The 12,372-nt window shown below is 44.6% G+C and overlaps 1 protein-coding gene across 2 annotated transcripts in view; it reads left to right on the top strand.

Moving 5' to 3' along the window:
* The first annotated feature begins 295 nt into the window (after positions 1 to 295).
* The window catches only part of PPARGC1A (PPARG coactivator 1 alpha), a 630,855-nt gene continuing 618,778 nt past the window's right edge, over positions 296 to 12,372 (top strand). Inside the window, exon 1 of one of the 2 annotated variants that reach the window (XM_053403885.1) lies at positions 296 to 622. In XM_053403885.1, the coding sequence (XP_053259860.1) occupies positions 488 to 622 (135 nt within the window). In that variant the 5' untranslated portion in view covers positions 296 to 487. The remainder of the gene's footprint in view (positions 623 to 12,372) is intronic. The other variant, XM_053403886.1, reaches the window with a different exon arrangement.

Here is a 12,372-nt window from a genome sequence, read left to right as displayed (position 1 = left end):
CCCGCCTCCCTCCTTCCCTGAACAGACCCGCTCCCCTCCCCAGTCCAAGCGCGCATCCCTTGGCGCATTTGGAGCCAGCCGGCTCCTTTTTACGCATCGCGCTCGCCCGGAAAGGAGGCGGCGACGGCGGGGACGGAGCACGGGGCGCTTCTCCGCGTCGCTTTGGCAGCACCGGGCTGTTGGTCACACGCAGCCTGTGTGTCCCCAGCAGCGGCGGCGGCGGCGGGCGGGCGGCGGAGGGAGCGCGCCCACGTGATTCCGGCGGTGGCTCCTGACGGCGCCTCTCCAAAGAGCCGCACACCAGAAGGAGAGCGTCCAGAGAGAGCCCCGCCGTTGCCGCTGCGCTCGCTCGCCAGCCTCTCCCTGCGCCTCCAGGACGCCGAAGAGTTTCGCCCAGGCTCTGCTGCCCAAGTGCCGCGCGCGCCGCTCGAGCGTCTCCATCTCTCCCCGTCTCTCTCTCTCTCACCGTGGGCAGCGAGAGGGAGGCATGGCTGGCTGCGGGCTCTCCGAAGATGCCGCCTTCTCCCTCTCCTCCTCCTCCAGCGCCGCCGCCGCCGCCACCTCCTCCTGCTCCTCCTTCTGCAACCTCGCCGCCTCTTGGGAAGCCCCCTTCAGCCACCAGGTAAAAGAAAGGGGAGGGAAGGAGTAGTTTGGGGGGGGGGAGAGAGGGAAGCGCTCTCCTCCTGGGGTCGGAGGGCGGCGTGGGAAGGGGTGGGGAAAATAATGCCCGTGTTGCGCCTCGACTCGACGCCTGTTGGTCTCGCTCTCGGCCAAGCTCGGCTCGGCTTCTTTTCCTTTGGGTGGGCAGTTTCGTGCGCGTTTCCAAAGGGGGGCACGGGAGATATTTTTTGGGGGGGCGGTTTCACGCCCCCTTTTCTGCTCCGAGGTGCGCGAGAGAGGGAGAGCGCGCAACCTTTCCCGGTGTAAATGTGCGTTCGCCAGAAACAACTCCAGAGCACACCAGGGGAACTCGAGCAGAACCTTCCCCAAATCTCTCTCTTTCTCTTTTTCTGGCCGAGTCCTTCCCCTTCAGAGTGGCCAGGTGAATTTGCTGCTTGGGAGGTCCTCGACACTTTATTCTGCCCTTTCCTCCAAGGAAAAACAAACAAACGTGCCCCCTTCCTCAGTTTCCTTCATCAATTTCGGCTTCCAGTGCTTTCTTCCTGCAACTTCCCTAGGATGGCTGAAGATGCCCACCACGTCCACATAGGAAGGCTGGGCCTCACTCTGATATCAAAAGCATCCCCGTTCCCGTCTCTCTCTTTCCCCACCTTCCTTCCCCAACCCTCACACTTAACTTTGATGACTGTGCAATGCAGAGCTTGCAGCCAAACAAAGCCCTTTCCAGTTTCTTCTCCTCCCTACTCTGGTTTCTGAAGCCTACAGAGAGCCCTTTAAAAACAACAACAACACAGCGTTGGAGAGGAGGGAATAGTAATAATAGTATCATTTCTGTGGGAAATCTTGGATATTGGTAAAAGAGCTCCTCCAACGTCTCTGGAATTAGCTGATGTGGTGGGCTTTTGCTGCCCCTACTGCTTGTTCGGTGAAAGTCTTTGGGCCACCGAGTCATGTCAGAAACTATCTTGCAAGTGAGCTCTGGTTTTTTTTTTGGGTTGTGGAGGTTTGTCTGATGGGAGAAAAGTTGACTTGGTAGAGGCTTCTGGAGGTGAGATGCCCCAGCAGTCAGAAGAGACAAAGCAGTATCAGAGAGGGAACGGCAGACAGGCAACTCCTCCTTCCCCTTTTCCTTCCCTAGCCTGGTGGAAAAGATGGAGCGGGGTGGAATCTCCTTGGCACTGTGCCCGCCTGTCAGGTGGCGGTGGTGATGGTGACCGGCTAGGCTTGTGCGCTCCCTTTCCTTCTCTGCTGGGGGCAGAAGTGTTGCTTAGCTCATGGAAAAACGTGCAGCTCGCAGCCCTGGTTTCCAGGAAACTAAAATCCCCAAACTAGCAGTTGCCAGTTTAAGGTTACATTTCGCAGCGCAGGATCAAGAGACTGCACATTTCTCTCTCTCTCTCTGCCTCCAGGAGTTGTTAATACGGAAGGCTCCTTCTTCAGCAGCCAGTCTGAGAGCTTTAGACGTTAAGAGAAAGAGGGAGGGAGGGAGAGAGAGAGACAAGGAAAAGGGAGCTCAGGGGCACAGAGTATTATTATTGATGGGGGCTTTTGGAGCCCTGACAACTGTGTTGTGTTTCCCAGTAAGCAGCAGAATAAGTATCAAACTCTTTAGTGTGTCTCTGGGTGGGAGGAAATATTTATCAGCACCCAATGAGGAAGGCACCTGGTGTCAGGTCAGCGTGATGGATGACTGTACAAGTCCACACTGGGGGAAAAGGAAGGGTTGCTAGATAGGGATGGGAATCGCTATTGCTGATGTGTTTTACCTTCCATTCCCACTGGCCTGGCATTCAGAGCAAACGTTTTAAAAATGAACAGAAACCTAGCTGATTTCACAAAGTTGGCTTTTGGAAAGATGGATGCATCATGCAAGTGAGCAGAACCACATAGTCCCTGCCTGTGAAAGGGGCGGGGGGAGGAATCCATTCGGTGGGTCACGCTGCCATCTTTTTGCTTTCTCATGTTTGCCCCCATTGAAAGGGCTAAAATGGGCATTATTTAGCTGTCAAATACAAATGCTTACCATAACACGGGCACTACTCTTTGTATCTGTAATACAGTATGATTTGCTGAGCACGTCTCAACATGTCTGTGCAGCAACAATGTAGTTTATGAAAGACTTACTTGTGGTTTGCACAAACACAGAAATTCATTAGGCTTGGAAAGGTGTTGGTAAAAATGGTTTCCCTAAATAGTTCCAAACTTACAGAAGTGGATAAATGTGAAATGTTATGTCCTCTCTAATGTGTATCTTTTTAAAGGATTTTCAGCTGTGAAGTAGAAAAATTGCTGGTAAATCTATAGCTGCTCACTTCATAGAACATCTGACTAATGCTGCATTTTATTTCGGGCAGGAATCAGAGAGATAATTTGGGAAGATGATCTATTTTAGTAGGTCTGTAAACTCTTGAAATGTAGTGTACAAACTACAGTTAAATATGGGAAAATGCAGGAAGTTGTCCCCTATTCTTCACAATCATATTATCTCATATAGTCAGTCGCCTTATTTCATCCAGTAGAGAATAGCAGTGTGATGCTCACTAGCAATTTGCAATCAGAAACTAATTGTGAAAAGGTGCAAAATTACTTTTTATAAGTGATGTTTTTTCTTCTTGCTGAAATATAGCACTAAATGTCAGACATGGTTTAGAATTAAATGTCAGACACCACTTTTTGCTTAAAGTGATGCTAAGAGTATACAAGCTATTATCTCTGCTCCCTAAATATAACAGCAGCAGTTACCCAGGGAAAAAAAAATCTTGTGTAGTAGTACAATTTTGTGTAGGGGAGGAAATCCTCAAATTTCAATATACCACAAAAAGGGCAGGCAAGCTATAGTGGGGGGAAACAGCTTTTTATTCCTAGATCAATATGATGCACTCTGTGAACATCTAATACCATATAAAAGCATCCTTTGTAAATATCAATAGAAGTTCAACAAGGACTTGCTAAATCTGTTCCTGGCATAGCAGGATATATATTGTAATAAAACTGTGCATAAACAAAGCAACACTTGCATTGTATAAACTCCCAAGTAGAAAGAATGAAGAGAAATACTGTGCAGCTTTGAAGCCCTGCAACACAGAGTAAATTGTTCTGATTTCTAACTTCTGATATCACACTGTATGTTTTATTTATTTATTGTTGTTATTATTTTGCATTTCCGTGACATGAAACCTTCCTGGTATCTTTCAGCATCCAGATGTAGAGCATGATTTGTTGAGAGTCTTCTTTGTAGTGTGCATAGAACTGTCACACAAGAGCTGTAGCTGGGAAATTGCATTTGATAATACAAGTGTCAAGCTAGCTGTTCCAAATTAAAACCCTGGACACCCAGCACTAAGAAAACTAACTGTTGAACCTAGTCAGGATCAAAGGTGCTTCTTTGGGTATGCACAAGAACTTGCAGTTACCCAGTGAGGATATTTTAGGGTCCCCGACCCCTGCCTTTCAAGGGACGCGGGTGGCGCTGTGGGTTAAACCACTGAGCCTAGGACTTGCCAATCAAAAGGTTGGCGGTTTGAATCCCCTTGACGGGGTGAGCTCCCGTTGCTCGGTCCCTGCTCCTGCCAACCTAGCAGTTCGAAAGCACGTCAAACTGCAAGCAGATAAATAGGTACCGCTCTGGCGGGAAGGTAAACAGCGTTTCCATGCGCTGCTCTGGTTTGCCAGAAGTGGCTTAGTCATGCTGGTCACATGACCCAGAAGCTGTACGCCGGCTCACTCGGCCAATAAAGCGAGATGAGCGCCGCAACCCCAGAGTCGGCCACGATTGGACCTAATGGTCAGGGGTCCCTTTACCTTTACCCCTGCCTTTCAGGATGACTGTGAGGGGATTATAAGTGTACTTGCTGGACATGAGCCTAAGCTCAGAATAATTTTCTTTTCTTTTTTATTATTATTATTATTATTATTATTATTATTATTATTATTATTATTATTATTTTAAGTGTCAATCCGTTGTAGAACAGGCAAGACAAAGCAAAATGTTCAGGGCACCAGTCCAACCAATCAGTTTGTGAGAAATCAGCCGACTCCTCCCTTTCAGTGATGTCACAGCTGTTTACAGAAGCTGTGCTATAGAGGAAAAAATAGAATCGCACTGGCACCTATTGTTGGGAGAAGGGACTTTCTGGTTCATTTTGAAGCTTTTTTTTGTATTTTTGGAAAGCAGTTGCTCAGGTGATTCTTTCTGAGAAACCCAGGATTTTCGTGTAGCTATCATTTGGCAGTTTCATACCCACCCCAAAGCCAAAGGCAGCTCTTTGTAATCCACATTTAATTTTATGCAGAAATGTTAGTTTTTGAGAGTTTGTAAACCTTTAAAAAATAGCCCTTCTACTTTTTCATTTGCAAAGGCAAAGAAGTCCATTATTAATATATGCACACTGCAGTGGGAAGAATGTTGTGATTTAAACAGTTCTGTGAAGTGACTCTCTTTGCTGGGGAGTCAAAAGAGTCGTTTACAACAGCTCGGTAGTGTAGTACAGTGTTGTGATCTATTCTCTTGTTGGTATTTTTTTCTTTAAGGCAAATGTAATGGGGGACTGTTGATTGTATCAGAAAAAGCGGGGATGAGATGATTAATTGCATTCCCACACATGGGGTGTGGGTCTTATTGTACAGGATGATACTTCTGGAATAAATGTGCAGATTCGTTTTTCTCAAAAATGAAAATAAAAGGGTGGCTGTTTGGCCTGTGCTAATAACATGACCAGGGGTCAGCAACCTTTTCTAGCCGTGGGCCGGTCCACTGTCCCTCAGACCATGTGGTGGGCTTGCCCCGCATGTCATGTGCCCAGTCAGCCATTTTGATCAGCAGAATTGGTGGTACTACATAATATCTGCACCAGCACCTGTCTGTAAGAACTTGATCGATTAGTGTGGCAGCACTGAAACTTTGGAACTCCCTGCCTTTCATATCAATCAGGTGCCTTCACTGTACTCTTCTTGGCACCTGCTAAAAGCATTCTTGTTTAGAGAAGGCTGCTCAGATGCTTAAAAAGTGGAGATAATGTTAATCTGTTTTGTTTCATGTAACGTGTACTATTTTTTTTTCTTCTTTTCTTTTTATTTTCTTCTTATTTTTTGTTTATCTTTTATTTGTAAATCAATAAAAAATTTAAATGCAAAAAAAAAAAAAAGATAATGTTAATCTGTTTTACTTGAATCAGAGAATTGTAGAGTTGGAGGGGACCCAAAGATTTTCCAACCCCCTGCAATGCAGGAATATGCAGCTGTCTCCTATGGGAATCGAACATACAACCTTGGCTTTATTAGCACCGCATTGTAACATTTTAACTTTCGTATGTTTTAAAGGGTGGTTGTGAATTTTTCTTGATTTTACTGTTGTATCTTTTGTAAACTGCTTTGGTTTTTTTAAACAATCAGTGCATAAATGTTATGAAATAAATAAACTTTGCTCAGTTCAAGAAACACTCTGCCACACAGCAAGGGAATCCTATAAGTCACTGAACTGGAATTGACAAGGGTCCTGCCAGCCATTGTTGGAGATCAATTTAGTGTTAAAATGATAGTCAGGAATGGTTGCCCAGGTCAGGATTCCCAAGCCAGAGCGCTGTCCCACCACCAGTTCATCTGGGACTTTGGTATATAATATCTTGTGTAGATACTGTGCAGTGCTAAATAGCAGCTTTTTCATCCCAGCGCTCTCACAGGTAGGGAACTGGGTCAGTCTTTTGCCATTAGCATTGCCCCATGAAAAGAAATGTTGTGCAAAGGGGTTTTCTTCCCTGATTTCTGGTCTTCATCAGAAGCAGAGCAGCGCACAGAAACGCCATTTACCTTCCCACCAGTGCGGTGCCTATTTATCTATTTGCACTTTGACGTGCTTTCGAACTCCTAGGTGGGCAGGAGCAGGGACCCAGCAACAGGAGCTCACCCTGTCGCGGGGATTCGAACCGCCAACCTTCTGACCGGCAAGCCCTAGGCTCTGTGGTTTAACCCACATCGCCACCCTTGTCCCTTGAGAATAGATCCACTAAAGTTTACTAGACAGCATAAATGTCTTGTTCCAATAGCCTAAAATGAAGCAAATACATAGAAAAGCTTGCATGTCTGGTAGCTTGGAGGTGATTTTTTGTTGCCCTAGGCCATCAGGCAAACTACTATTTACAGGTCTGTGTGGGTTGTTCATTTCAACAAAACAATTCACATCTAGAACAGGATATGCACCTTTAAACTTAAGTGTAGAAGATGTATCCATTCTCCAGAGGAAACCTTGGAAAGGTAGTGCTGTGTAAGAATATGATGCTAATTCACAGTAAATAATTCAGTTTACTAAATTAAAAAGTAGCACCTCTCTTCCCACCAGTAGATGAATGCATTCTAGAGTACATACATACATAAATTTATTTGTATGCCGCTTTTCCACAGTTCAAACCATCTCAAGGAGGCTTACAACATGAAGAAAGCATAACCACAACATAACAAGTGAAGTCATAAACAATAAATAAAACTTTAAGAAATACACAACCAAACAGAACAATTTCCACACAAAGGACAAGAAGATCTAAAATAAAGATACAAAAGGGCAGCAACAACAACAGCAACCCTTCCCCAGACGGAGTCTGTTCAGCTACCTCAGCTTTTGTAGCTGGAGTCAGTCAGGGCCTCAGTCTCCCAAACCAGGTGAAAAAAGGCCTGCAAGGCAATAGAATTTCAGTGAGACTTACTCCTAGTGGATTTACTTTTTGTACATAAGTAGAAATTCTAAGTTGAAATATGATGTTCTAAAAATGTTTTCATTATTTTATGTAGGCTGGAATCCAAAATTTTACATGGAAGAGAAGGAAGGTGTGTTAGTAGTAACAGTTATGTAACTAAATGAAGAGGGCAGAGTTATTTCTTAACTGGTCAAATGTTCAGGTGGGTTAGCAGAAATGTAAAAGTGCAGGGTTTGCATTGCAATGAGAATGGGGTCATCCACCCTTTGTACTCATCACCAGGGAAGCAGAACCTTCTTCCAGCGTGACCATAGGAAATCAATGAGTAGACTAAGCTAGTGTAGAGATAAATGTGTACCGCTGAAAGGTATTAAATATAAAAGGGCAGCAGTGGAGTGATTTACTACATTGTGGCAGAATGATTTGTTTTTGGTCAACTGAGAGAGGATTTTTTAGTTTTGGACCACAGTCATTATATTCCAAATGTTTCAATGTTATGTCTCTTTTTAGATGTAACTTGTTTACCGCAAAATTAACAGGTTGCAAAACTTCTTTCCCTGCTTAAGTCTCTGTGTTGATTATCACTTGGAAAGATTCTTATGAAAATACAAAATGTATATGAGGAGTGATTGCTTCAATGGAAACAGTTGCCCATTGAGAATATTTTGTTTCCCCCCAAAACCACTTTGGTTTTACTGTAGCGTGATCTTTAGATTTGAAAAATTTACTATAAAGTGGCTGAGGGTGAACAGAAAGTTATATTTCTATGCGCAATTTATAAGAAATAGGCGTTGATCTTCTGAATATTATCCATGGTTTACAGGCAGAACTGTGGTACCATGATCTATGATTCTTCTGCTGTGTATAATGGGATGATATTATTGGCTTTCAGTATTGCAGCAAGAGAGATCAAGAACAGTATTTTGGGCACCCCTTCTTCATACATTTTAATTAATATTTGGTGCTAAATTATGTTTATACCCCTACCAATCTTTTAAGGTAACCTTGCAAACTATTTGCTAACAAGCTTGAATTGGTACATCCATCCTTTTGATAACTGAGTGCAGTGTTGTTTTTCTGGGGAGATGCATACCTCTAAACATTTTGTGAATCTAAGTTTGACCTCATTGAGGGGCAGTATTTCAATATGAGTAGGAAAATGAGAGTACCCCAAACATTTTTTAGGAAAAAAAACCACACCGATTTTTTCCAATTACCGTGGTAGCTTGTTTTGAGTCTGGGATCTGTTCTGGAGCCCTGGACGTTTGACGGAAAGGACGCTAGACAAAGCGCCACTTTGTGCACGTGTGCAGAGTGGTTTGCGCCTCTGCGCATGTGCGAAGCAAGATTTAGCACTTCTGTGCCTGCGCGGGCAGGAAACCCGGAAGTAACCTGTTCCGGTACTTCCGGGTTTGCCGCGGATGTCAGCCGAAATGGACGCTGGACAGGGCAGAGGTACCATTGTATTGCCATCAGAATAATAAGAGCTACTATATAGTGCAAACTATAATGAATGTAGGGACGTGGGTGGCGCTGTGGGTTAAACCACAGAGCCTAGGACTTGCCGATCAGAAGGTCGGCGGTTTAAATCCCCGTGATGGAGTGAGCTCCTGTTGCTCGGTCCCTGCTCCTGCCAACCTAGCAGTTCGAAAGCACGTCATGTGCAAGTAGATAAATAGGGACCGCTCCAGCGAGAAGGTAAATGGCGTTTCCGTGTGCTGCTCTGGTTTGCCAGAAGCGGCTTAGTCATGCTGGCCACATGACCCAGAAGCTGTCTGTGGACAAACGCCGGCTCCCTCGGCCTATAGAGTGAGATGAGTGCACAACCCCAGAGTCGGTCACGACTGGACCTAATGGTCACCTTTACCTATAATGAATGTACTTTAGTCTGGAATATCATGACTCAGCCATGGTGTACAAGGTTTCCAGATACTCTCACTGTGTAACTGGGTGCACTTTCTCAACCATTGCTTTGCATAAACTTCAAGCTTGCTTGCATGTTTTGCTCTTTAATTCCCTTTATAGGAATCTGATCAACTTGCTTTGTTGTTGTTGCTTAACAAAAGCTAGGTGTCTGGGCCCCCTGCTGACTATGGGCCCACGACATCTGTGGCCCAACTGGCTCTTGGGGGCCTTGATTGTGTGTGCGAGAGAGATGATACCTGACTCTATTTATTAATATACTTAGGACTGAGGATTAATTTGGCTCTGAATGCCAGGGCTGGCCCCCACACAAATAAGAGTACTGTATTGTTGTAAAGACTCTCCTCCCTGGAAGAGAGGGGAGTGGTTGTGGGCGGGAGCCCGAGCACCGCCCCTAGCAGGGGGCGTTAGCCCCCTGCCTCCACCTCTCCTGGCTGGCGCCCACGCCCCTCGGCAGGCACCCAACCAGGTACCTCCGAGGGGGCGTGCTCAACAGCCTTTTGCTGCAGCACCAGCCTCTCCCCGGCCTCATTCTTCTCCGTCGTCTCATCGCGAGTCACCCACCCTCCACTCCCTTTGAGTTAGGGCTTAGTTCATTGGCCTTGCTATGGACCTTAGGTTGGTCGCCCTGGTTGCCCGGGGGGCCTGGTAGGAGTTTTTCCATTTGGCATTAGGCCTTTTGGTTTTTTCGCCTACCTCGTAGCAATCGTCACAACTTTTGTGGTATTGGTGGGTAGGTTAGGCATTGGAATAATGTGTTGTGGTGTGTCGAAGGGCTAGGTGTGGCCATCGCCTATGCCTTCAATTTTTGGGTATTCCGTTAAAGGAATCTGGCGGTCGTGTATTCCGTCCGATGCCTGCTTGGCGGGAGGCCATGGCACGACCCTCGGTGACATCAGGGGAGAGCCTATAGTTGGATTAGCATCAACAGGCTCCACCTACTGGTGAATAAACCCACTTGTTTTAGAGATCCAATGCCTAAGCCAATACCTTTTCACTGCTGTAATCAATAAAGTTGTGGCCTTTCCTTGCCCATTAACCTTATATCACGTGTCCTTGTGTATTCATTTCACATTGTGGGGGTCGGGTCCTCGAACCACAAGCATTTATTAACTGGTTCCCCAAATACTTTTGAGCTTTAAGTATATGTTTATTCTGTGTAAATACAGAAATATATGTAGACCATGACTGTCTCACACATCAGGGAAAATCATAGTTTGAAGTGGGTCTGAAGCAACCTGGTTTATGTACAGTATAGTTTGTATTAGTGCACATGTTAACATATAACCGTGGTGGCGCTGTGGTCTAAACCACTGAGCCTAGGGCTTGCCGATCGGAAGGTTGGTGGTTCGAATCCATGTGACAGGGTGAGCTCCCGTTGCTCGGTCCCTGCTCCCGCCAACCTAGCAGTTCGAAAGCACGTCAAAGTGCAAGTAGATAAATAGGTACTGCTCCGGCGGGAAGGTAAACGGCATTTCCGTGCGCTGCTCTGGTTCGCCAAAAGCAGCTTAGTCATGCTGGCCACATGACCCGGAAGCTGTACGCTGGCTCCCTCGGCCAATAAAGCGAGATGAGCGCCACAACCCCAGAATCATCTGTGACTGGACCTAACAGTCAGGGGTCCCTTTACCTTTAATCGTAAGAAATGAGATGGAATGACCTGTAAACTCTGGTTCACAGAGAGTCACTGTATTTTAGAAATTGGAGGCCCCTAAGCAGACCAGTGATACACCCTCATATGAAATTCACTATTTAGGGCTGAGATTTCTAAGACCCTTAGGAAACCATGTCGCATTTCCATTTTCAATTGAGAAACTGGAATTTGTTTGTTTTTATTCATTGCATGTTAGAAATATCCATGGGAGCACAAATAATAGAACAAAAGTCTTACGTACTTTATTCTTAACAACTTTTCTTCCATCTCTCTCTGTTTCTTGGTTTCATGAAAAACCAGTTTATTTCCTCACTTCTCAGATAACTCTTGCCTCATGCTTTTGCTCTCTCTTCCCCCTTATTTAATCTATTTTATTATTTATTTGCCAGAGCAGTTTTAGTCCTTAATGTTAACAATGAATGATTATGATTCTCTACTTCCGTTTACAGCATAAATTAGCATTTTTGTTTTCCATTACAGCTTTTGAATGAGGAATTATAATGTATAATTTGCTGCAAATAGATGTTATCATCTTGCTGGAAGAGAACAGCCACATAAACTGGTACAAGTGATAAAAATGGAATCAATTACTTCTCAGATGGAAGCAGTTTACAAACCTCCACACAGAAAAGTGGCAGTGATAGTGGTTGTATTGTGACAAATAATTAGATTTTTTAAAAACAACATTTATTGAATTCTGTTGACACTTCTAAAATTGTTCACAGGAGTCTGGAATCCTCCCCCTCATATAAAGAAATGAAACATAGAAGATTTGCATTAGTTACCTCCAGGTTGAATTAATTTGAATTTATATTTATTTAAATGCATGGCCCTTTTAAAATAAAGGGGCACAGAGGGGAATTTGCCCTAAGAATAGTTATTAGAAAAACTAATGATTCATGAGACATGTGTCCAGTTGAAACAGTTCGCTCAAAACAGTGGGGATCATTCTGTTGGCTTGTTCTGTTATGGTAAAGAATATCCCAGAAGGCCGCAGTTCATCTTGATCATGTTAATTAGATTTATAGGCAAGTATAACATTTAGGCATTGACAATAAATAAAACGGAAACATAGGTGGGCGTAAGGTCACTAACCTTAATATGCAGTTGTAAAGAATTAAGTCTCTGTTATGCTTGCTTGGGGAGTAGGAGAATTTTGAACACTTGGATGGCCGGATTAGCTGCTACTTTGAGCATCCTCTTATTAGCCTTGATTAGCTGATGTTTTTGAATGAAAACTGTTAATAGCATCAATTATGCAGATTTATGGCACTGTACAAATGAAAGTTTGCATAACCGTGTAGTTTCTTTTAGTGATCTGTCCATGCCTCCCATATCCTCATTCAGCCCTCTGTGTATTTTTCAAATAACTCAAGTTCCCAAGTTGCATTGACCATGGAGAAACTCCTTTGTATACAGACAGTGTGCCCACATTTGGGTGGATCAGGGGTCAGCAACCTTTTTCAGCTGTGGGCCGGTCCACCGTCC

The sequence above is a fragment of the Podarcis raffonei genome, chromosome 9, assembly GCF_027172205.1.
Source record: "Podarcis raffonei isolate rPodRaf1 chromosome 9, rPodRaf1.pri, whole genome shotgun sequence".
In the NCBI taxonomy this organism is placed as follows: domain Eukaryota; kingdom Metazoa; phylum Chordata; class Lepidosauria; order Squamata; family Lacertidae; genus Podarcis; species Podarcis raffonei.
The sequence above is the reverse complement of the archived record's forward strand: the minus strand, read 5'-3'. Positions and strand labels throughout refer to the sequence as shown.